The following is a 25,944-nucleotide window of genomic DNA, read 5'->3' as shown; positions in this document are numbered from 1 at the left end:
AATTGTCTACTTGATCTCCATCTGGCTAGATTCCTGGCAGAGTATATTATTGTGGAAGCTAATTGCGCAATTTGTTTTATTATGGACTTCCGACAACTATTTTCTTTCCATTTCTCATTTTCTAGCCACCTTTGTTTTCTGTTTTTTGACACTCATACCCATGTGTCCATTTATACATAATACGCAGACAAGGAACTTACATATCAGTGAAACCATAAGGACTTGCTGAAGTTTGAAGGAGCACTTGGTTGTGGAATTGGAGCATATAACAAACAGATCAAGATTCTGCATTGCATTGGTCTTCACAAAACTATGTAACTGAAATAAAGGGGTCGATGTAACCACAGCGTTGCACCCAGCGCAGATCTGGCACGCTCGTTAAATAGCGGGAAAGGCAGAAATCGAGATTCCAGACAGGTGCGAATCGCTTTGCTGTCTAACCAGCCCACTCCCAATAGCGAGTTTCGGATCACACCCAAATATGGCGACCATATCATGATCTCGTTTGCATTCATTTCCATCTCATGAGCGAGATTGAAGTCGAATGTAACGGCCTCCCGGGAACTTATCGTCTCCCCAGCGAAAAATCACGCGGGTGTCGTTTAGTATGGGGGACCCCTCAGGGAGGTTGGGCTTGGTCGGGGGGTGGGGGGTGGGGTGGGAGGGGGGTGGCGCGGAGGCTGAAGTGCTGCAGGTCAGGGTTGCACCTGGGCTGGGGGCAGGGTTGAGGGGCTTTTCATCTGTGAGGCCTTCAAGCCATCTTTAAATATTGTGGAAACTCATAACAGGGTCAACTAGAACTGCTGCTTGTCTATCCTATCAAACACTTCCAGGACAAAGCCCTACTCTTGGTTTATGCTGATAGTTACTTTAACTCCCTTTCATAGCATTTACAATGCAGAAGGAGACCATTCGGCCCATCGAGTCTTCACCGGCCCTTGCAAAGAACACCCTACTTAAGCAGTCGACTTCACCCTACTGTTGACTGTGAGCAGCCTCTAGCTTCACAGCTGAAGGCTATTGCTAATGAGGGATTGGCCTTGTTAGTTGTATGAGCACTTCACAGCTGCAGGTTGTGTTTGCTCCTTGCACCTGCTGGTGGCTGCAGATGCTGTTTCCTTCCTTTTCAGTAGCCGGAAAGAAGAACAATTTTTTCTAAGGTACCTGGGTCCTGGAACACTGGGTGAGTCCAGAAGGCAATCCAGTTTGAAGCAAAAAGACACTGCAGGACCTGGTTCGCAACATTGATCCAAATGGGCCACCTTAAGGCGTCATTGAAGAAATGCTTCGCAGAATTGCTGCTGTTTTTGTTGCTGGTGTGATGAGTGCTGCATGTAACTGGCATGTCACCGCGGGTTAAACACGCTGGAAGTTAATGATGTTCAACTGCACCTTGAGCACCGGTGGAATATGTGGATACCAGGATTTGGTTCTGGCGAGATTGGGCCGTGTGGGAGGGCCTGCACAGTTGCGGCACCTCGAGAGAGAATAGCACTGATACGTGGAACAAGTCACACATTGATGGACAGACCATTTCCACGACAAAGTTCTCGACATTCTCAGGCTTATCCTCCATTTCTGTTGAGGAACCTGTGAGGGGTAATACCTTTTTTTTTGTGAAAATGAGCTGATATAGTTTTGTATTGGTACCAATATGGAACGGTGACATTTCCTTGCTATTTAATGGTTAGTGTGATACATGGAATTTTGCAGAATTGATTTTCAAATCTTTGTTACTGTCGACTATTTAATAAACAAAATATTCTCAAGTCGCTTCTTGTGCCATGCCTCAGCCGATGATTTTTACATTGCATTTCAATCAAACTTTGAAGCCAGAGCAGTTTGCCTGAACTGTAGAAGCGTCAATGCCATAGAGGCAGCAGCCAACAATTAAACACTCAAGAACTGGGCTTCAGCACTGGGAATATCCTCGCGACCACAGGGTAAGGATGTGGATCGGGGAGGGCACATCAGCATTGTCTCCCTAATGTACCAGCAAGGGTCTAGGGGCTCCTGATTGGTCGGGGGTGAGTGTGATGGCACGCATGTCGCCTTGTGTGCACCATGGCATAAGGGATTGCCCTTATGAACAGGAAGGGGTTCCACTCACTGAATGTTTGACTTGTGCGTGGCCACCACCTCCGGATCGTGCCCGTGTATGCATATTTACCAGGGAGCGTGCATGACAGCTACATCCTGCGACAGTTGGAGATGATGGGTTGGCTCTTGGGGGATAAGAGAGACCCACTGAGGTCCTGGCTGATGACACCAGTGCGGATGCCGGAGAGCGAGGCTGAGACCCGATATAATGAGGCCCATGTTGCCACCCGTGTTGTCATTGAGCGGTACATCTGACTGCTCAAAATGTTCTCACTTTGTGATGGTCTGCTGTGCCCTCCACAACCTGCATAGCAGCGGAGTGACATGCTGTAGGAGGAGGATGCAGAGGGACATCGGCCTCATCTGAAGAGAAGGAGGTGGATCAGCAGTAATGGAGGGCAAGACCATAAGACATAGGAGCAGAATTAGGCCACGCGGCCCATCGAGTCTGCTCCGCCATTCAATCATGGCTGATATTTTCTCATCCCCATTCTCTTGCCTTCTCCCCATAACCCCTGATCCCCTTATTAATCAAGAACCTCTCTATCTCTGTCTTTTTAAAAATAAATTTAGAGTACCCAATTTATTTTTTCCAATTAAGGGGCAATTTAGCTTGGCCAATCCACCTAGCTTGCACATTCTTGGGTTGTGGGGGTGAAACCCACGCAAACACAGGGAGAATGTGCAAACTCTACACGGACAGTGACCCAGAGCCAAGATTGAACCTGGGACCTTGGCGCCGTGAGGCCGCAGTGCTAACCTACTGTGCCACCGTGCTGCCCCCATCTATCTGTCTTAAAGACACTCAGTGATTTGGCCTCCACAGTCTTCTGTGGCAAAGTGTTCCACAGATTCACCATCTTCTGGCTGAAGAAATTCCTCCCCATCTCTGTTTTAAAGGATCATCTCTTTAGTCTCAGATGGTGTCCTCTGGTTCTAGTTTTTCCTACAAGTTGAAACATCCTCTCCATGTCCACTCTATCCAGGCCTCGCAGTATCCTGTAAGTTTCAATAAGATCCCCCCTCATCCTTCTAAACTCCAACGAGTACAGACCCAGAGTCCTCAATCGTTCCTCATACGACAAGCTCTTCATTCCAGGTATCATTCTTGTGAACCTCCTCTGGACCCTTTCCAAGGCCTGAATGTCCTTCCTTAGATACGGGGCCCAAAACTGCTCACAATACTCCAAATGGGGACTGACCAGAGCCTTATACAAGCAAGGGGAGGACCCGTAGGTGGAGCCAGAGGATGGAAGTTAAGCGGCGGCAAGGGTCCACCATGCCCGAGGACCAGGGAGGCCTTCTTCTTCACCCGATTCTCATAGGACGAGACTTTCTCCGTCAGCTCAACCCCCCTTCACTCCTTTCCCCCAGCACCCCTCCCCCACATTCCCATCCTCCCCACCCATTCCCCTTCCCCAATCTCTCCTTCTCAATCAATCCTCCCAATCCCTCTACTCCCCTCCCACCTAACCCTCCACCCCCCATTCCACTTCATCCCACCCATTTTTTCCCTATCTTGTTCTGCCTGTTGTCTTTGAGATGCGCCAGTGTCAGGAGGGGATTATTCGGAAGAACTGGAGACCGCCATCATCTCCTTGGTGGCAGGACCCAGGTTGGCCTCCAGCGCTTCCTCCTCCCTGATGGTGCCTGTAGGATCCTAGGGGTCTCCCTGGTATGGAAGGGCAGCTGGAGTGAGGACTGGGCCATGCCTGGACATGTCCCTCAGCGCCTGCGAATGATGCTGAGGCCCTCAGCCATGGTCTCGGACATTGTGCTCCAGGCTTTCCACTGCGGTCGCGGTGCCACGCATTGTCGGCATAATCTCCTGCGCCTGAAGCCTTTTGGACTCCTCCAATCGGCTATGCACTCACTGGAATGTTGCTGACATCCCCTCCTGAATGTCACGGCTGTCATCAGCTCTGGGAGAAACGCGTCCAGAGGCTTGGCATCTGACTGAGACCCTGCTGAGTCCTGGGGTCCAGCAGATCACCGACTGCTGACTCCCTTGGATGTTTTTACCTCCATCCGATGTGCATCAGCAACCGTGTGCTGCTCACCAGATTGTGCCCGGAAACCTATTCACTGCTGTTGCTCACCGAGGTGTGTGTCTCCGCGCTGGTGGAATGTGGGATGATAGCTGTGATGGTCTCCTCATAACTCTCCTCCGAGGTGGTCTCTTGGGTTGCCCAGCCTCATCTGATGGAGATGCTGCGAGCCAATGGACATGTGGTCAGTGAGAAGGAAGGATAATTTTGTCTGACATGAACAACTCACTTGAGACAGATCATCTGGGTGAAGGGGCAGTGGATGCTCGCCTCTGTGGCACAGGTCAACCTTGTTGTCAGTGACTGCTCTCTCCTCGGTCAACCCCATGATCTGCAGCGCCCGTTCCTCATAGGCGGTGAGGATTCAAATGTTTGGTACTCCGCCCCCCCCCCCCCTCACCCATCTTGACCCTTTCACGCTTATTATGGGAAACCTTCTCCTGCGAGTCAAAGAGACGGCATTGCGAGTCACATGATGGGTCAGGTGGGGTCTATAGCAGATGACATATGTGGGCACCACACCTGGACACAAAGGGGTTATGCTGGTGGATGCCAGTGGGTTCTGAGGAGCAAACACAAAAATCGGCTGTGGGAAGGGTGTGAGATGTCAGCCAGTGCATTGGGGTGGGAAGGATTGGGAGGGTTTGGAAATTTGAGGGATGGCAGGCGGATCTGATTCCAGGAGAGAGGTGGTAACTTATCCTTGCAGCTCGGTAGAGGTCGTTGATCTTCTTCCGACATTGTACGGCGGTCCTCCTGGTCATGCTGCCCACACTGACTGGCACTGCCACTGCCTCCTAGGCGGTATTGGTGACAGTGTTGCTGGTCCTCAGACCCATTCGGATGAACAACATGTCCCATTTTGCATCGGCAGTGTCGAGAAGCTTGGCCAGGTTGGCTTCCCCAAAGCGAGGAGCAGGTCTGCGCGCTGCTGTGCTTGTGTGGTGAGGAAGCGCTTAAAAGCAGCTCTGCCTTGTTAGTGATGAGGGCCTGAGGCGCGAGTCCGGCAAGACAGCCAGTAATGGTGAGAAGTTCATTGGAGCTCATTTCCGGCATTAAGTGCCATTGAATACGGGCAGTGATCGCCAACTCGGCCATCAAGCAACACCCCACCAAACGTGCACAAAATCACACCGACAAATGTTTCCATTAAATCGTGCCCTTACTATTGGTGGAGAGCTCAGACACTCTTATTTATCCTAAATATTATAATTATTAGATTAGAGATGATTGTTGGTGATAACAGCAGATGAATGGATTGCTGAATGAATTGGCATTAAATTTCTATGTTACTTTAACAAGCATATATTAGCGATGTTAAGCATTTTTTCTCACTATTATTATCAACAGTAATTGCTGGCCTACTGGCACTGAAATTAAGCTGTGGGATGCTGAGATGCAAATGCTTACTTTGTGCATCTGACATTTTTCTCTTTTTACTTTAGTGGAAATGCTAACCCATCTAAAATAAATGGACTCATGCCTCTAACTATGCAAAGAGGAACTCCAAACAAATACATCATTAAGTGTTTGTATGTTAGCATTCCACAGTGTACGTTTAGGGCGCCATTATGTCATAGTTTACCATGTCAAACTTCATGACTATCAGAGAAATAAATCTTTCTAACTGCCAATTCTGTTAGATTTTTCACCCTCTCTTCTCAATTGATTGTGCCTCCATGAATTGCTCTGAGGCATGTCTGCTATTTTAAAAATGCCAGTAACAAACTTGGTGGGGTGCCCGCTTGGCCTGCCCATTGTAGCTGACAGGTGACTACTCATTGACTGCCCATTTTCAGGAATTGGGTGGCTATCAACTGAACATTGCTCCTGCTATAATAAATACTGCTTGCTGCTATTGTTAATAGATTCTAATGAGATGACAATTGTAAGACATCTTTCTCAATGATTCCATTCATTCGTAGTTCTCTCTTTTAAATAGGTAATAGTACAAAGATCCCTTTCAGCAAGAAATCTTTCTCATGCTAAAGGCGGATCAATTTTGGGAGGTTACCTGAAGATACTGCCTATGTTTTTTGTTGTTTGGCCAGGCATGATTAGTAGAGCACTGTATCCAGGTGCGTATAAAATGATGTGAATGTCTTTAAAAGGCTTTAGTTTTAAACCATCATTCAAACAATTTCAACTTGTAACACTTGCTTTGCATTGAATGATCAATTCAATGTTAAAGTATTCTTGTGGTATCTATGTAATTCATCTATGTCAGTAAAGTCTTAGAAAGATGAATAACAATAATTTAATTTGATCTATTCAAGAGCGACAACCCTATTCAGGAAGTTCTGTGCAAATAGCACACCTGTGGATATCTGACAGATTCATAACACAAATGGGTTGATCATGTTATCTATGTTATGCATGGTTTTTAAGAGTTAAATAATACATTTACGTGAATTGTACAATTACTGACCCGAAACAATTAATTTGAACATTTCCAGATCAAGTGGCCTGTGTGGACCCAACTGTCTGTGAGTCCATTTGTGGAGCCAGAGTAGGATGTTCAAACATTGCCTATCCCAAACTGGTGATGGAACTTATGCCTGTAGGTGAGACTGTGCATTATTATCTTTTAGTTCAAGAAATGCATATTATGAGCATTGGACCTATTCTTTGTTCCCTTGTCTACTGCCTGGTGTACATTGTCCTTCACTGGGCCGATTCACAAGCAAGACTATTGAAACTGTCAACTATTGATACTCACTCATAGTTAAATTATTTAACATCACAAAAGTTGTTTCCTTTCACCTTCTGGCTATGCACAATGTGAGCAAGGTGCCAGTTTTCTAGCAGAGATCAGACAGGTAAGTCCCCTTGCCAAGGTAGTCGCAACTGTGTCAAGGACATTGTGTCTGCTGAAATTCTCTCCACTGGAGTGGATCCCCTGCTTCTCAGGTGGTCCGGGTGTTTTTTCACAGCTTTCCCTTGCCTCGCAGCGCCAGGGACCTGTGTTCAATTCCTACTTTGGGTGACTCTGTTGAGTTGCCACATTCTCCCTGTGCCTGTGTGGGTTTCTCTAGGAGCTCTGGTTTCCTCCCCCAGGACTTTATGTCCAAAGGTTAATTGGAGTTACAGGGTTACAGGGATAAGCTGGGGTTGGGTCTGGATGGAGTGCTCTTTCAGAGGGTGGTGCAGACTGGATAGGCCGAATGGCCTCCTTCTGCACTGTGGGTATTCTATGATTCTATTCTATGATTCTATTCTATGACATACAATGTACTCCCGACCATTTTCGTTGGGTCAACCATAATAAGGAATATCGATCCCAGGAACGGGCCAGCGAAGTCCACGTGCACCCATACCCATGGTCTTCCTGGCCATTTCCATTGGTGCTAAGAAGCCAAAGGTGGGAGCTTCTGGTTTTCCTGGCGCATGAAGCACTGCTGCACCAGATTATCGGTGTCTGTATTGAGCCCAGACCACCAGACCCTTATGAGTATTTGCATCTTGGATACCCCGAGGTGTCCATTGTGTACTTTTTTCAGGATTGGGCGCTGACCTGGGCGGGGGACAACTACTCAGGCTCCCCACAGGACGATGCCATCTTCTACCCTCAGCTCTTGTCATTCAATGAGGAAGATCTCCATGTCATCCGTGGGGTGTCCTCTGATTCCACCACTGAAGATCATAAGCTGCAATTTTGTCAGTGCGAGTCCACGCTTGAATCTTCTTCACAGATACTGGCCAGGTATCCAGATATTTTGAGGTCATGATGGCTTCTTCCAACGGCAGCAGAGGAACCAAGCCTGTGGCCAGCGGCGATGACTCAGGGCATCTGCGTTGGCAATGTGAGTTCCTGGGCGGTGCTTGAGAGAGTATTCATAGGCCACTAACAATAATGCCCAACGTTGGATCTGAGCCGAGGCGATGGGGGGAATCACTTTATCTTCTTTGTAAAGGCCCAGAAGGGATTTATGGTCTGTTATGATTGTGAAATGTTAACCATACACATGTGGGTGGGATTTCTTCACACCAAAAATAACAGCCAGTCCTTCAAATTCAAACTGAGAATAGCGTCCTTCCACGTCTGCCAAGGTTCTGGATGCATATGCGATAAGTCTCTATGTGCATCATCCCATCAATGTGAAAGGACTGCCCCTCCTCCATATGGAGAGGCATCACATGTTAATACCAGTTCTCTCTTGGGGTCATAATGAGCCAGGATGTTTGATATAGTAACTGCTGCTTCATCTTCATGAAGACGATAAAGATTATTATCAAGATGTTATTCTGTGACACCTGCAATGACCACTTATGGGGCGGGGTTCTCCGACACCCCGCCGGGTGGGGGGTCGGCGTGAATCCCGCCCTCGCCGTCCTCCTAATTTTCCCGCCCCCCAAATATTGCCCTGGCGTGAGTCGCACCACCCGCCTCGGAGAATAGCGGGGTCTGGCGCGACTCAATGGGCCCCGGGGCTGACCGAATTCTCCGGCCCGCGATGGGCCGAAGTCCCGCCAGTCCCGCTGGCATAAATTAGAGTAGGGCATAAATTACCGGCGGGACCTGGCGGCACGGGCGGGCTCCGGGGTTCCTGGTGGGTCGCGGGAGGATCTGGCCCCGGGAGGTGCCCCCACGGTGGCCTGGCCCGCGGTCTAGGCCCACCGATCCGTGGGCGGGCCTATGCCGTGGGGGGCACTCTATTGTTCTGCACCGGAGGCCGTGGTCCTCCGCCATTCCCGGTGTGGAAGCAAATCCCTCTGCGCATGCGCGGGGATGATGCTAGCACGCGTTGGCACTCCCGCGCATGCACCGACTCGCACCGGCCGGCGGAGACCCTTCGGTGCCAGATGGCGTGGCGCCAAACCCTTTTCCCGCCGACCGGCGGGGCGCCAACCACTCTGGGGCGGGCCTAACCTCTGAAGATGCGGAGGATTCCACACCTTTGGGGCGGCCCGACGCTGGAGTGGTTCACACCACTCCGTCCCGCCGGGATTCCCCGCCCCGCTGGGTAGGAGTGAATCCCGCCCATGGTGTTTATTTAACAGTGTGTGCAGGGGTGACAATAAAATGGCCAAGTTTGGGGTAAATTTCTCGTAGTAGTTTACGAGGTCTCGCAAGTATTTTAATTCTGTTGTTTTGCACGGTCCGTGCCTCTTTGATGGCCTTAAGTTTATCCTCCACGGTGTGTAGGTCTTCTTTTATGATCTCGGTGCCCTTGGCAGATCATTTTGCTGCCTGGAACACACATTTTTCTTCTTTGAGATGGACACCTGCATCAGAAAATCATCTCAAAATCTCCTCCAGGTTTTCTGGGTGCTCTCTTTATGTGACTCCTTTGATTAGTACAACCTCTAAGTATATTACCATCATAGGTAGCCCATGGAGAATTTTCTCCATCACGCGTTGACAAATGGCACATGCTGACAAGACTCCGAAGGGCAGGCGTGTAGATTCATATAAACCCTATGGGTTTTAATCATCACGTACTTCCTGGATGACTTGTCCAGATCTAGCTGGAGATAGGCATGGCTCAAATCTAGTTTGGTGAAGGTTTGACTCCCTGCCAGTTTGGCATATAGATCTATGCGGGGCATGGAGTACCGATCTAAATGTGAGGCAATATTAACCATTAGTTTGTCGTTCATGCAAAGGCAGATCGACTTGTCGGGCTTGGGGACTACTGGTGCAGCCCACTCTGCTAGCTGCACTGGTCGTATTATCCCGAGGCTCTCTATTCACTCCAGTTTAGCCTCTACTTTGAGAAACAAAGTATATGGGACAGGCCGTGCACTGAAATATTTGGTTAGGGCATCGAGGTCCACATAACTCTTTGCCCCTGCTCCCTTTATTCTACCAAGGCCTCTTTGGAATGCCTCTGGGTATTTGTCAATGACCTCTTACAGTCCATCGGTTCCTAGCATAAAAATCTGTGCCCAGTCCAGATGGATCCTCTGGAACTAGTCTCTGCCCAAGAGGCTGGTTCCTGGTCCTTGTAAAACTATGAGCGATCCTGCTCCCCGGTCACTGTCCGTGTGCAATTTCCACATTCTCCCCGTCACTGCATGGGTCTCACCCCCACAAACCCAAAGATGTGCAGCGTAGATAGATTGGCCACGCTAAATTGCCCCTTAATTGGAAAAAAAGAATTGTGTACTCTAAATTTTTTTAAAAAGTAAAACTATGAGTGGGAGTCGGGCCTTCTGCCGCCCATAGGTAACCAGGGTCATAGTAGTCCCCATAATTTTCAAAGGCTCCCCTGTATATGTCGTGAACCTGGGTCTGATGTCTCACAGTCCTTAGAGCAAGATGCCCATCTGGAGATGCCAGAAGGCCTGTACCCCAAAGATGGAGATGGCAGCTCCTGTATCCACCTTCATTTCCAGAGAATGGCCCTTGACCAAGAGTGTTATTTTTATCGGGGCAACCTTACGGGTGATGATGCAGTTTAGTTACATTGTTTCGTCCTCTATGGACTGATAGACTTGCAAGGCCCGGGCCTGAGGTGGGTTTGGCTTCCGGCCTGGGCGGCACATGTACTGCTGATTCTGGCAGCTTTCCCTGGGTCATGTCATAGATTTTATCATAGAATTTACAGTGCAGAAGGAGGCCATTCGGCCCATCGAGTCTGCACCGGCTCTTGGAAAGAGCACCCTACCCAAGGTCAACACCTCCACCCTATCCCCATAACCCAGTAACCCCACGTGTCCTTTGGCGACACTTACAGCAGCCATGAGGCTGATACTTGTCGTCCTCCAGGGAGGCTTCCCTCTTCTTTCTAGGCTTATCCAGCCAACTTTTGAGATGCCAGAATATCCTGGCTGCATGTTGAGTGGGTGATGGGTGAGGCACGTGGGAGCCTTCATTGGAAATTCCGGCTTTTCTGTATGAGGGTCCTTCTGCAACCTGCCCCACTCCCAGCCTGAGAACACTTCTGTCCATCATCCCTTGGGGTTGTTGGGCCCCTTTCCCGGCATTCTCCAAGGATAGTGCTAATTCTAAAGCCCTTTTGAGGTATAGGCTGGGTTCTGCCAACAAATCTTTTTGTATCGCAACATTATTGATCCCGCACACTACTCGCGCGTATCATCTCCATCTAGGATTGACTAAACTCGCAGGATTCAGCCAGCTTTCTTAATCTAATCAGAAATTCTTAGATGGGTTCCCCAGGGGCCCCCCAGCTGTGTTAAATTGGTAACGTTGGAAGATTGCGGACAGCTTTGGGTCACATGGTTCTTTACGAGATCCACAAGCTCATTGAACATTTTAGTGTCAGGAGCTGCAGGATAAGTTAAACTCTTAATAATACTGAACGTCAGGACCCCACATGCTGTCAAAAGGATTACTTTATGTCTGTCATACCCTTATACGCCATTGGCAATGAAGAAGTAGTATATGCGTTCAGCATACTGGGACCAGTCCTCCACATCCACATAATAAGGCTTGAGCTCCCCAAACAAGGACATTCCTGGCTTTTTCGTTTTGATTTGTTTCTTACATTTGTTTCTCTCAGGGTGGCACGATGACACAGTGTTTAGCGCTGCTGCATCACAGCTCCAGGGTCCCGGGTTCAATTCTGGACTCGGGTGACTGTCTGTGTGTAGTTTGCACTTTCTCCCCATGTCTGCGTGGGTTTCCTCCGGGTGCTCCGGTTTCATCCCACAGTCCAAAGATGTGCAGGTTAGGTGGATTGGCCATGATAAATTGCCCCTTAGTGTCCAAAAGGTTAGGTGGGGTTACTGGGTTACAGGCATAGGGTGGAGGCATGGGCCTAGGTAGGGTGCTCTTTCCAAGGGCCGGTGTGGACTGGATGGGCCGAATGGCCTCCTTCTGTACTGTAAATTCTATGATTACTGGAGTTGTCATTGGGGAGTTGCGAAAAGTCTGCTCAGAATCCTGTGCTTGATCTTTGTCACCAATGTAATAATTCTGGGAGGTATTCAGTGAAAAGTCAAACTGGTTTATTTGAAATTGAAAATAAAGCCGCTACCCCGCACACAAAACAAACGTCTCAGCCCAGGAATATCGGGAACTGCTGGTCTGGGTCTGGGAGCTACACTTAAAGTCCTGCTAACGAGCCCCAGCTGGGCGGATCTTCACCTACTCACCACAGGAATCCTCGTGACGGTCATCAAACATACAAATTAGGAGCAGGAGTAGTCACTTTGTCCCTCGACATTCAGTAAAATCATAGTTAATGTGATTGTAAGCTCAACCCCAAATCCTGCCTACCCCTAATAACCTCTCACCCCCTTGTTAATCTATCTAGCTCTGCCTTCAAAATATTCTTCACTCACCCGATGAAGGAGCTGCACTCCGAAAACTCGTGATTCCAAATAAGCCTGTTGGACTTTAACCTGGTGTTGTAAGACTTCTTACTGTGCCCACCCCAGTCCAACACCGGCATCTCCACATCTTAAAAATATTCAAAGACTCTGCTTCCACTGCTTTTGAGGAAGAGAGTTCCAGGACTCATGACCCTCTGAGAGAACAAATTATCCTCTTCTCTGTCTTAAATGAGTGGCTGCTTATTTTTAAACTGTGAGCCCTAGTTCTAGATTCTCTGACAAGAGGAAACATTCTCTCCACATCCACCCCTCAGGATCTTAAAGTTTTTGATCAAACCGCCTCTTACTCTTCCGATTTCTAGTGGATACAAACCTAACCTCTCCAACCTTTCCACAAAAGACAACCTACACATTACTAGTATTGGCCCAGTAAACATTCTCTGAACTGCATCCTTCCTGAAATAAGACCAATTCTGTACATAGTACTCCAGATGTGGTCTCACCAATGCCCTGTACAACTGAAGTATAACCTCCCTACTTTTGTAATCAATTCCCCTTACAATAAATGGTAACATTCTATTAACTTTCCAAATTACTTGCTGTCCCTGTATACTAGCCTTTTGTGATTCTGCACTAGGACCCCCAGATTCTTCTGCGCCTCTGAGCTCTGTAATCTCTCACCATTTATATAATAAGCTTTTTATGCTTCCTGCCATAATGAACAATTTCACATTTGCCCCCATTATGTTCCACTTGCCAGATTTTTGCCCACTCACTTAACCTATTTCCCTTTGTAACCTCCTTACGTTCCCTTCACAATTTACTTTCCTACCCATCATTGAGTCATCAGCAAATTTTGCAACCACGCCTTCGGTCTCTTTGTCCAAGTCATTTATATAAATTGTAAAACATTGGGCCCCTGCAGTGATCCCTGTGGCACACCACTCATCACATCCTGCCAATCAGAAAAATATCTATTCATCCCAACACTCTGTTTCCTGCAGTTAGCCAATCTTTAACCCATGCCAATATGTTACCCCCGACACAATGAGCTTTTATTTTCTACAATGACCTTTCAAGGGAGGTGGTAGCATAGTGGTATCATCACTGGACTAGTAACCCAGAGACCCAGGGCATTGCAGGGCACCTGGAAAAAAAATGGAAAAATATGTGTTTCAAAGCTTAGGCTGGATTTTCTCACCTGCGACCATGTCACAACAGAGGCAGATAGGCTTTACAAATCATGCATGAGACCAGATTCTGGTCTTCCACTCCAATTCCCGTTTCCAGCAAGTTTTGCCAGCCTGAGATGAGGTAGAACTGGTTGGAAAAATTCTTGACTCCCGATGTCTGTCTCTGACAAAACCTTTAATGTTCTAGGCTGTTGTGCTGATTTTTTGGATTATTAATAACAACCACAAATGCCTGCAAGTAGAGTCTTATTTACAACAGTAATTATACTATTTAATCCCTTATACTTTGGTGAAGTTGCTGAAACAGATAGTGATTGTCATTAAGTAACATCATCAACATTTATGGGTTTCTTCAAATGTTCTGTATGTTGGCTGCCATTTCCCTCCCCACATACCAAAACATTATTTGTTGTTTGCTTTTGTTTTCTTTGTTTACTTTGAATTAGGCTTGAAGGGGCTGATGATAGCAGTATTGATGGCTGCTTTAATGAGTTCACTCACCTCAATCTTTAACAGCAGCAGCACACTCTTCACCTTGGATATCTGGCAGCGAATCCGCAGAAATGCCACCGAAATGGAGCTTATGATTGTTGGCAGGTAACTTCACATTCCAACAAGACTGATAGGAAAGAAATACATGGGAGTATTAACAAGAATCACCAACTTAACACACCGCTGGAGGTTCATGTGTTATTTGTTTCGGGTGGGCCTTGATTTAGGCAGCAATTAGATAGCCATGCTTTCGCCAAGACCAAGGGGGAGCTTCAGTATCATGTTCAACATGGGCATGCCTGGAAAGGAGCCCAGGGATGTGCTTGGTACTTAGGGGTAGATTTTCAACTAGACAGCCAGAAGTAAAATTGACATGGTAAATTGGACACACATTATAGAAACTGTCAGATTTTTATTTCCAGCATAGGCATGCCAGGTTGGCTTGCTGCAAGAGCGGTGCTATGTTCTCTTCCGCCCTCATTTATTCCCGTACATCTGCAGATAGCGGTTAGAAAACTTCATGTTGGCAAGCGTTTATTGGCAGAGTCTCCTTTTTCCAATGAATGTGGCCCATTTACACCCTCAAATTCAGTGTTATTTGATCTGGAATTCTGGCAGGTCTTAGAGCAGTGCAATCAGGCATTGGACTTTCAGGTTGGGTGCTATCCATCCGCGCAGCAGGCAGAAGGGCCAAATGTCCTTCAGACCCGGCCTTCATTAAGAAATAGGCACCTTGCTTGCTGTTGCTCACCAATCTGATGAGGAGGAACATCTTGCCTGATGATGTCTGCAGCACTTTAGAGATTTTCTGGGGAGTGCTGAGTCGGGTGGTGGGCTCGCTGGTGGGGATGGGGAAGATTCATGGTGGCCTCGAGAAAGTGGAGCTAGCATGCGCTATGCATCATTCCCCTATTCCCCCAAATTCCATCCCGGTCCGAAACACTTTACAGGCATCCAATTTAAATCTGTTAATGAGGCTGATCTCTTTCAGCTGGCCACCAGTTCAAAGCTCCCCCAGAATTGGAGCAGGTGTGAAGTCAGCAGGAGTTTCTGTTTTTCTGATTTGCATTCATTTTCAATATGAATAGAGTAGCAGATGCAAATCAACCCACTAGTTATATTAGAGCTTTCAAACTGAAGTAATTCAATTACACATTGTAAGGAGAATGCAAACTTCAGCATAACTGAGTTATAGAATGAAACTTTCTGTGCTTGGATCGAGTTGTGTGAGTGGAAGGGACAGTGAGAAAGTTTAATACATCCAGTGAGGATCCACCTGCTAACACCCCAATGATTTACACATGCTGCCTATGATGTTTTCTCTTCTTTTCAAACTTATTCTACACCTATTGACCATTTTCTACATTAAACTGTATCTGGTGTTTAATGTCCTTCTGGTTCAGACACATATAGCTCATGTGACACTCAGATCACACTCACATCTGAAGCACAACTGGTGTTAATCTAGCTTATAGCTCCTATTAGTCACATGCTTGTATACTTACTTGGTCATTTGCACACTGTTTCCACTGTTTAGCACCAATGTAGTCCTGTTGTAGCTTTAATAGGTTGGCACCACATTTTCAGTTATGCCTGGTGCTGTGCCCAATGACAGGATTCTTTCCCCAATTGACATTCGTGACCCACGTGAATTTTCACGACTATCTGACAATTTCATGGTTACCTAGTGATACCAGCTTTACATTCCAGCTTTATTTCTTTTAATTGAAGTCAAATTCTCCATATATCTCCAACCAAGTGTTTGGTCAGTCCTTTTAACCCTTCCTTTATTGCCTTGGTACTTGGCATCCATTTTCCACAGGCCTATTCTGTGAAATGCCTTGTAATATTTTTCTTATTCAAAGGTAAAACATACATGGAGGTTGTCATTCTACATCTTTCACCATCCATCTTAATATGGTTGTTCAGGGGAGAAGTATTTGTGCAACCGTTAGTCAAAAGGAAAGACACGCATCCTTTAGTTTTCAAAAACTACATAACTGCAGGCACGAGGAACACTCATATTGATTAACTGGTTTACTCCACTGTCCTGTTTGCTTGTAATAATAAAAAGATCTCTTGAGTGTTTTTGCCATTATTAGCAAGGAGTCTATAAATACAGAAGATGGTTGATGGACAGAAATGGATCAGCACAGAGGCCTTACAGTAGTCAAATGTGCCTGAATGTTATTTCCTATTATTTATCATGGTTATCCTCTCCAGCAGGGGAAATAAGGCATTTTAATTACTTTTCTCGTGCTTCTGCATTAATTTCTTTCTTTTGGCAGGATATTTATTATTTTACTAGTTGCCATCAGTATAGCTTGGATCCCTATTATCCAGACAGCAAACAGTGGCAAGCTCTTTGACTACATTCAGTCTATTACCAGTTACCTCGCACCGCCAATCACCGCACTCTTCATTCTGGCAGTGTTCTGGAAGAGAGTCAATGAGCAGGTAAGAAGCAGCACCACATTTTCAGGTATGTATGGTGTTATTCCTGATGACAGGATTTATTCCCCAAGTGCATTCATTAGTGACCCAATTGGATTTTTACAGCTGTCTGACTACTTCATAGCCACTTGCTGATACGAGGTTTATACAGATTTATTTAGTTGAACTGAATTCAAACTCTCAATCAACAGTCTTCTCAATCTTCCCTTTACTGTCTTGATATCGGCAGGTGAGAGGTGTTAGTGTTACAGATACTTTTAAAAAATAAATTTAGAGTACCCAATTTTTTTTTTGCATTTAAGGGGCAATTTAGCGTGGCTAATCCACCTAACCTGTACATTTTTGGGTTATGGGGTTGAGACCCATGCAGATAGGGGGAGAATGCAAACTCCACGTGGACAGTGACCCGGGACCGGGATCGAACCGAGGTCCTCGGCGCCATGAGGCAGCAGTGCTAAACACTGCACCACCGTGCTGCCCAGAGTTACAGATATTTAATTCTTTGTAATGTTCAATCTGTTGAAGCTTGCCTTAAGTCTCTATGGGCGCGATCTTCCCAAAAGGGAACAAAGTCCTGAGCGAGCTCGTTTAGCCACATCATCAAACCTATTGGGATCATGTATCCTTTATCCAATTTCTCTTTTATGTAGTGCAAGAAGTCTTACAACACCAGGTTAAAGTCCAACAGGTTTGTTTCAAATCACTAGCTTTCAGAGCACTGCTCATTCCTCAGGTGAATGAAGAGGTATGTTCCAGAAACATATATATAGACAAAGTCAAAGATACAAGACAATGCTTAGAATGCGAGCATTTTCAGGTAATTAAGTCTTTACAGATCACGAGATAGGGGTAACCCCAGGTTTAAGAGGTGTGAATTGTCTCAAGCCAGGACAGTTGGTAGGATTTTGCAAGCCCAGGCCAGATGGTGGGGGATGAATGTAATGCAACATGAATCCAAGATCCCGGTTGAGGCCATACTTGAATCCAACCGGGACGTTGGATTCATCCCCCACCAACTGGCCTGGGTTTGCAATATCCTACCAACTGTCCTGGCTTGAGATAATTCACACCTCTTTAACCTGGGGTTAACCCTATCTCTGGATCTGCAAAGACTTAATGACCTGCAAATGCTCGCATTGTCTTGTATCTTTGACTTTGTCTATATATATGTTTCTGGAACATACCTCTTCATTCACCTGAGGAAGGAACAGTGCTTCAAAAGCTAGTGATTTGAAACAAAGCTGTTGGACTTTAACTTGGTGTTGTAAGACTTCTTACTGTGCTCACCCCTGTCCAATGCCGGCATCTCCACATCTTTTATGTATGTGTTGGTATTTTCTGAGTGGATAGAATAGTATTCAAAAAACGTGTGGGGCAGAATTTTATGATACCCCACCAGTGGGATTACGGATGGGGAGGGCCTGTAAAATTCCCCGGACAGCATTCCCAATTTCCTTCCTAACCCTGGCCTGTAAAGCAACCGCGTGATGGGATGGGCAAGGCCGGCCTGCCCAGCCTTGCCCCAAATCAGCCCAAATGAGACCCTGAAGTGGGCAAATAATGGTCATTAAAAGGGCAATTTCCCTCCTGGTCTCAATTTTGAGGCTGGCAGGAGGAGTTTAAAGGCAAGGGAATCTCAGCAAGTCACCCTGCTTGGGTAGGAGTGGATGCTGCCTTCAATGGCCTTCTTTCCACATCGAGCACCCTCCCTTAGGCCTGACCCCTCACAAGCCTCATCCAGGTTGCTCCCTTACTGCCTTGCCATAAAGAAACTCACCTCTCTCTCTCCATCTTCCCAGGTTTCATCTCTCCACCCTGTTGCGAAATCACCCGCACTTACCTGCTCCAGGACTTAGAATGTGGGACTGCTTGCCCCCCTCCCACCGCACTGACTGCTGGTTTAATAGCAGCGGAGGCATGGCGGCCCCACCTGCCAATCTCCCACCTGATTAAATGCATCCCTGCCTCCAAACCCACCACGGGAGTGGACATTAATTTGTGCCCATTGACTTGAAGCCCTTTTCAAGCCTGCAAAACAGGAATATTTCAATTTGAAATAAAATAGCAGGTGAGTAACATCACGGCAAATCGTACACAGCTACGTTCTTGCTCAAGAGATTGTGACATGATTATCCAATACATGAAAAGAATTAAATTTTTGCACTACGTTGTTCACAGCTACTCCGCAAAAGCACTCCTTACCATGTGTCTGTCAATATCAGGCTGTAAACAATACACCTGCATTATGAATTGTCTTTGCTGAAAATTATATTTTGTAAAACCAGTGGAACATGTTTTTTGACCTCACAGGGTGCATTCTGGGGCCTTATGGTAGGACTGACCTTGGGTCTTATTCGAATGATCATGGAGTTTGTTTATGGAGCTCCATCATGTGGTGAAGTGGATCAGAGGCCTGGCATCCTCAAGGACGTGCATTACCTTTACTTTGCTATTATGCTGTGTGGAATGACTGCAATCGTTATTACCGTCATCAGCCTATTAACCCCAGCAATGAAGGAAGAAAATGTACGTAAAAGGCATTCAGAATTTTATTGACCCATCAAAGGAACTGGATCCTTTTTTATTTTAGCGACTGTGTATGAAATTGGTATATTCCCCATTTCCGAAGGGCAACCCAAACTCTGACCTGGATCTCTTGTTACGTTTCTTTAAGGAATCTGAATTTATTGCCCATAAAATCTATTTCAGTAATGTATGAATCCAATAGAAATATGGATTAATCTCATTTAATCTTAGATTGTTGCCTTCTTATCTCCCATTTTACCGACATTGACAATACGACCCTAGCATCAGATAACCAGTGCTCCTCATTTGATCACCTCTACGACAGTTTCTTGGTGCATCATTTTTAGGCTGACACTTAAATTTCTCTATTGGAAGAAAACCAATTTGCTCTACATATGTGAGAGATAACAAATTGATCAGGAATCCAGGAGCGATCCTCCCAAAAGGGAACAAAGTCCCCGTGCGAGCGCGTTTTGCCACGTGTTTCGTGGCACTCGCAGTACCGAGAAACACATGGCTATTCAATACGACTTGCTTTGAATAAGGGACCCAAATGGGGAACGCGAGGCCGAGTCCGCACATAGCCCCGTTTCTTTACAATGGGGAGTTCTGATCGCCAGATCGCATCCGTATCTCCAAAGCCCACAAAAAAATCCTCAACCTCACCCCCCCCTAGCTGAAAGCAATATGGGAGGGCCCCCCAGCAATCCTCCCACACTCATGCCGAGCAACCCCAGCCTCATCGTGCACACAACAAAAATGCAAGCTTGGCACCTTAGCTGTGCCAACTTGGCAGTGCCCTTGCCAGCACCACCTGGGCACCTTGTCAGTGCCAGGCTGGCATCAAGGTGGCACTGCCAGGGTACCCAGGTAGCACCAGCAGTGCCAGGGCACCTGGGGACCTCCAAATTACTGGTCCCCATTTGTGGGGACCAGTACCAAATGGCGTTCGCCCAAGGTCCCTGAGACGAAGGGACCGAATCCCAAAGCCTCAGGTACCTCAGGAATCTACACATTAGAGTAAGGCTTACTGCCTCGCTCTAATATGCAGATTTGGTAAAAAGTGACCCATCGTGGCGGGATCCACCTTGCAACGTCTCCCGAGATTGTGTTGAATCTCATGAGGTGTTGCGAGCCGGGTAGGTCCCGGGAGCGGGGTCTCCCGGCTTTCAACGGCCACGCTGTGCTTGCGGCGAGCTGCTTTTCCGGCACAGTGTGGCCGGCGGATCGTGCCCTACATGTATTATTCTTTGGAATTCCTTATCCCCAAAGACTGTGGATGATTAGTCCTTGAGTATATTCCAGATTAATTGACAGATTTTCAGGCACAAAGTGAATGAAGGGGGATGGGGAGAAGGCGGAAGATCAGACATGACCTCACTGAATAGTGAAACAGGCTCATTGGGCCGTTTGGCTCTACTCAGCAGCCATGAAGAAAGTATTCATGGAACCCGCTTGAATCAATCAATTCCACTGTGAAATGGGGATGGGATTTGATATCACAACCAAAAAGATTATTAAATATGTTTTATAATCAGACTTTAGCCGCCACACAGTACTGAAAAAGTATTGAATATTATGTTCCTCACCCATGAAGCTAAAGTGATGCATTAACTCCCAAGACCTTTTAATGCTTCACTTTTCTTTGTTCGTTATATGTGGAGAAAATTCTGTATTCCACAGCATTCTTGTGTGTCGTGGTAACGTCAATGGACCAGTAAAGGCCCAGGCTAGTATTGTGAGAACAGAGGTTCAAATCACACCATGGGTGTATCTAATGTCCATGGATTTCTGGAAGGCTTTCAATCAGGTGCTACATAAGTGTTTCATGACAAAATAAGAGCATTTAGAGTAAGGGTTCGGATAGCAGAATTGAAATATGTCTTCAAATTAACAAACAACGTAGCAGAGTAAGGGGAGTTTCTGGGAGTGACAGAAAGTGGGAAGTAGTGTCCCATGTGGACCTGTGCTGGCACAACTTTCGTTCAGCTGTACATTTAATTAATTTGGATTCGGGCTTTGGAGGAAAGAAAGGGGAAGGCCATATTTACAGGCAAGGGGAGGAGGGTTAAATCCTGTTAAGGTCTTTGGGTTGTAATCCGACCATCATCCTGTCCACTTCCAGGTTCCTGGCACTTTGAACTCAGGAGATCCCCTTATCAATAAAATATATGTATGCATCATGTATGTTTAAACGGTTAGATACATCAAGATATATTTAAAATGAGCCAATTATATCACAGGTACAAGTTGGGGCTAAATTCTCTGCCCCTTGACGCTGGTAACGGGTTCCGTGATCGGGTGGAGAATTGGGCGTCCTCTGAAAATCAGGGTCCACTCCTGGCGTCGAACCAAACGGCATACTCTGGGGCCCCGCTGGGAACAGCAATGCGATCCTCGCCCCGCGCTGGCATCGGCATGCAAAACCGGCATTTACATGCGCTTAAATATCATTACCAGGCTTGACCCAGTATACTCCGGGCCTGTGCGAGTCTCCACCCCTCTCAGGCGGAAGTGACACGGGTGTAGTTCATAGCAGGTATTGAAAAGCATGGTCTGGAAACCATGGCTTCTGAGGGAGAGAGGAGGAGGTAAGAGAAGTTTCTAAAATAGTTACACACTGGAACAAAATGTAGTGTTTGGGGGGTGGGGTCTGCAGCATGGAGCGACTTGCCGACAGCCTGATGGATTCGGGGTGTTCCCATTGGGGTCGGGATGGCTGGGCACAGACACCATTGCTGTGGTAGTTGCTAAAACAGCAACCATTTTGTACAAGTCACAGGCCCCTGGCTGCTCAGTCTGCCAACTGCTTATTGTGTCCTATAAATGTTCACAAAGCTTCTGGTCATTTGGGAGCCCACCTAGGCCACCCCTCTGGAAACCTTCAGACCCAGCTGACCCGTCAATGGGATGGGCATGGCCTAGCCCAATCAGTGGCACAGCAAGTGCTGGCACTCCTGAGGCTCATCAGAAGTGCAGCCCCACTGCAGAGGAGGCAGGGGAACAGAAGAGGGTACCGCAGACAAAGGACACATGCACCGTGACATTTGGCATCATCCCTGGCACACCGCCTCTCTCAGGGCAGAGGCCTCGCCAGTCACACTATCAGCTAGCCCACTCTGCAGGACCGCCAGCAGTCTCCAAGCCCTATCTGCCCACTGCACCCCTGCTCCCATCCATCCTGCCCCTGGACAGGTTGTCAGAACTTTGTGTGTCACACACATCGCACTGCAGCTACGTTCCCAGCAGATGCCCACCCCCCTTGCCCCACCCAGGCTGTAGGGTCTGCCCAGACACAAGTCCCGAAGCATGGAGGGGGTTGGCAGCTCACCGCGACCCTCTCCACCACACAACCAGGTGCCACACTGCTGGTGAGATAACACACAGTCCACCCAATGTGGACACACACAGTAAATGCCACTGAGGAGACAGGACAGGAGCCGCAGAACCTAATCCTGACTCGGGTTGCGGCAGCCACAGGCCCCCCTGTTGACAGGGATGGGGTGTGAAGATGGAGGCCCGCCAGTGCCACTCACTGATGGGGCCAGGGGTGCAGTGTGGAAGGGGGGGGGGGGGGGGGAATGCGGAGGGCGGAGCTGAGATGCAACTCCGGTTCGTCATGTAGCCTGTTGGATTAGGATAGGCAAGGAAATACCCATCTTGCTAACATCTCTTCTCCTCTCCCCCTCACCTCCCTCCCTACAAGAGGAACCTGCCCCAGAGGAGTCAGGGCCAGCTGGAGCCGGCCATACAACAGGTGGGAGGTGCGAATGATGCGCCGCATCAGGCCGCATTTATACCATCAGCGCCTGTCCTTCAAGTACCTGCTGGACCGAGCATGCCGTCAAAGACTTTGTCTGAGCAGGGAAACGGTGTGCCACCTTCGAAATATGATGATGCACCTGGAACCGCGGGGGCCATGAAGGATGACACCTGCTGCCGATGGCCATGAAGATGATGGTCACCCTGAGCCTTTTTGCCTCGTCTTTCCAGGCGTCGAGTTGGAACCTGGCAGGTACATGCCAGACATTCGTGAATAGGTGCATCCACACCGTTATATGCCCGGGCAGCGGACTACATAAACGTCCGTCTGGACAAAGCTCAGCAAGATGCCTGGGAGCAGGGTGCACCGACATTGCTGGCATGCCCCAGGTTCAGGAGGTGATAGATGGGCACATGCCCCCCTACACGCATCAGTTCATGAGGGGATGCTCTTCATCAATCAGAAGGGCTTCCACTCCCTGAATGTGCAATTGGTATGTGACCACCAGCTTCTATAATGTACGTCTATGCCCGATACCCGGGCAACACGCACAACATGTATATCCTGGGGAACTCGTCAGTTCCCGGCACCTTCGAGGTACTCTCTCGGGTGAGGTTTGTCTCTTGGGCGACAAGGGTTATCCGCTGCGGTCGAGGATAATGACGCCTGTTCAGAGGCCCGGACCAACGCGGAGAACTGTTATAGCGATGCCCATGCAGCAACGAGGAGCGTGACTGTGCCACATGCTTCCCCATTGTCGGCCCGGTCTCCTGCACCTGAAGGCGGTTGGACACCTCCAACTGTGCCTGCAGGCACTGGAAGGTTGCTGACATCCCACTTCTATAGACCCTGGCTCTGTGTCTGCATCTCCACCAGTGAAGGGATCACTCTTTCCAGAAGCACAAAGCCTGTCTGGGCTGCAGCTAATTCCTGGGATTGGGCAGCCCTCCAACTGCCCGCACCCTTGGGAGTTCCTGCCACTACCAGATGTGCCACAGCATGTGTGACGTGTGAACTAGAAAGTGTCCGAGGAGCCTCTTCACTGAAATGCCCCACCAAGGGGTGGTGGAGGGTACAGGAGACAGCTGTGATGAGAGGTCAGTGTCGTCCCCGGACTGTCCTCTGGGATGTTCTGGAGTTGCAGCTCGGAGAGGGGTAGACTGGGCAGGCTGGGTATGTCAGATGGTGATCCTGCAAGACAAAATGCAAGACACAAGGTGAGATCTTGGGGAGGAGTGGTGTAGGGGAGGGGTGACTCAGTTGCAAGATGCATTAGGGGCTCACTTGCTTTACCCATGCCGACCTCCACCTGGGAGATGGTCCTCTCTCCCACCTCCCTGGCTAGCTCCATCGTCTTCTGCTCAGCGGCGGTTAGGATCCTTAGATCCGGGTCACTCCCTCCGGTCTTCTCCCGCTCCCAATGCTTATGGGCTGTCTTCGCCTGGGGGGACAGATAATGGGCATTGTGAGACATTTGGCCGTGGGTGACACGGAGGGGGGGGGGCGTTGTGGCTGGTGGCCTGTTTGCATAAGGCACCCTGCCAAAGGGGACAATACAGGTGTTGGGGTTTGGTGAAGGGGTGTAGTATCATTGTAATAATAATAATCTTTATTATTGTCACAAGTAGGCTTACATTAACACTGCAATGAAGATACTGTGAAAATCCCCTGGTCACCAAACTATTGCGCCTGTTCAGGTACAACTGAGGGACAATTCAGAATGTCCAATTCACCTAACAACACGTCTTTCGGGACTTGTGGGAGGAAAGCGGAGCACCCGGAGGAAACCCACGCAGACACAGGGAGAACATACAGACTCCGCACAGACAGTGATCCAAGCCGGGAATTGAACCCAGATCCCTGGCGCTGTGAAGCTAACCGCTGTGCTACCGTGCTGCCCATAGAATCATAAAAAAGTTACAGCACAGAAGGAGGCCATTCGGCTCATCTTGTCCATGCCAGCCCAAGGACACCCAGGTGCCCATTCTAATCCCACCTTCCTGCACCTCGTCCAGAGCCCTGTAGCTTACAGCACTTAAGGCGCAGAGCCAGGAACTTTTTAAAAGAACTTACCAACTCTGCCTCCACCACCAACTCAGGCAGAAAATTCCAGATTCCCACTACCCTCTGAGTAAAAAGGTTTTTCCTCAAGTTTCCACGACACCTTCTACCACTTATCTTGAACCTATGTCTTGTGGTTCTAGAATTCTCCACCAGGGGAAACAATTTATCCTGTTCATCCTATCTCTTCCTCTCATAATTTTGCACACCTCAATTGAGTCACCCCTCAGTTTTCTTTGTTCCAAGGGACGTAAGGGGGAGGGGGGGGGTGTGGAAGGGATGAGGGATGGAAGTAGGGGTGGGGGTGAGGGACGAAGGTGATGCTAGGGGCAGAGAGATGGTCACTCACTTGGGCTGACCGAAGGACGTCCTGCGCTACAGGTCTGTCCTACTGCCTCTGCCACCTCCGCCCAGGCCCGGTTGACGTCGGTGGGCGGTAGCCTCCTGCCCACCCCGGGGAAGAGGGTGTCCCGCCTCTCCTGCACCGCATCCTGTCCAGCTCGCCATCAGTTCACCAGCCTCCCCCGGGATTCCCGACCATTACAGCATAGTTTATTCTGTTGCAGGTGAATGCAAAAGTAGCATGGGTTGACAATTTTACACTCAAAAACACAAATGGCAAAAGTTGCAGAACCACTTTACAGTTAATACACAAACTACACCCTCTCTGCCTTAACTCTGCCTCATCGGATCGAACGGTCACCCGACATCTACCGGCTTTGCCGAGGAGACCAATTAGTACTGGTTCCCACAAACTGGGACCAGGCGTACCGGTATTTGGTGGTGGGGGGGGGGGGCTCCCAGGTGATCAGAGGCCCCCGGGTGGTCAGCCTCTGGCCAGCTTGGCACCCTGGCAGTTCCACCTGGGCCTACTGGCAGTGCCACCCGGGTGCCAGTCTGGCGCTACCAGGGTTCCCATGTAGCACAGCCACACTGGCAGGGCACTGCCAGGGCGCCAGGCTGGGGATCAGGGTGCGCTGCTGGTGTGTGATTGTGTGCATGAGGGCTCAAGGACCCCCCCAATAGGTGAGTTGGGGCATTGTGGGAGTCGCGTTATGGGGTCGAG

At 48.3% G+C, this 25,944-nt stretch overlaps 1 protein-coding gene across 1 annotated transcript in view; it reads left to right on the top strand.

Moving 5' to 3' along the window:
* Positions 1-25,944, top strand: part of slc5a9 (solute carrier family 5 member 9) — a 117,931-nt gene that overhangs the window by 77,264 nt on the left and 14,723 nt on the right. Inside the window, exons 8-12 of the mRNA XM_072510933.1 lie at positions 6,091-6,226; positions 6,605-6,712; positions 14,029-14,179; positions 16,363-16,531; positions 18,839-19,054. Of these exons, the coding sequence (XP_072367034.1) occupies positions 6,091-6,226; positions 6,605-6,712; positions 14,029-14,179; positions 16,363-16,531; positions 18,839-19,054 (780 nt within the window). The remainder of the gene's footprint in view (positions 1-6,090; positions 6,227-6,604; positions 6,713-14,028; positions 14,180-16,362; positions 16,532-18,838; positions 19,055-25,944) is intronic.

The sequence above is a fragment of the Scyliorhinus torazame genome, chromosome 7 (assembly GCF_047496885.1).
Source record: "Scyliorhinus torazame isolate Kashiwa2021f chromosome 7, sScyTor2.1, whole genome shotgun sequence".
NCBI lineage: Eukaryota > Metazoa > Chordata > Chondrichthyes > Carcharhiniformes > Scyliorhinidae > Scyliorhinus > Scyliorhinus torazame.
This window is presented reverse-complemented; position numbering and strand designations above follow the sequence as displayed.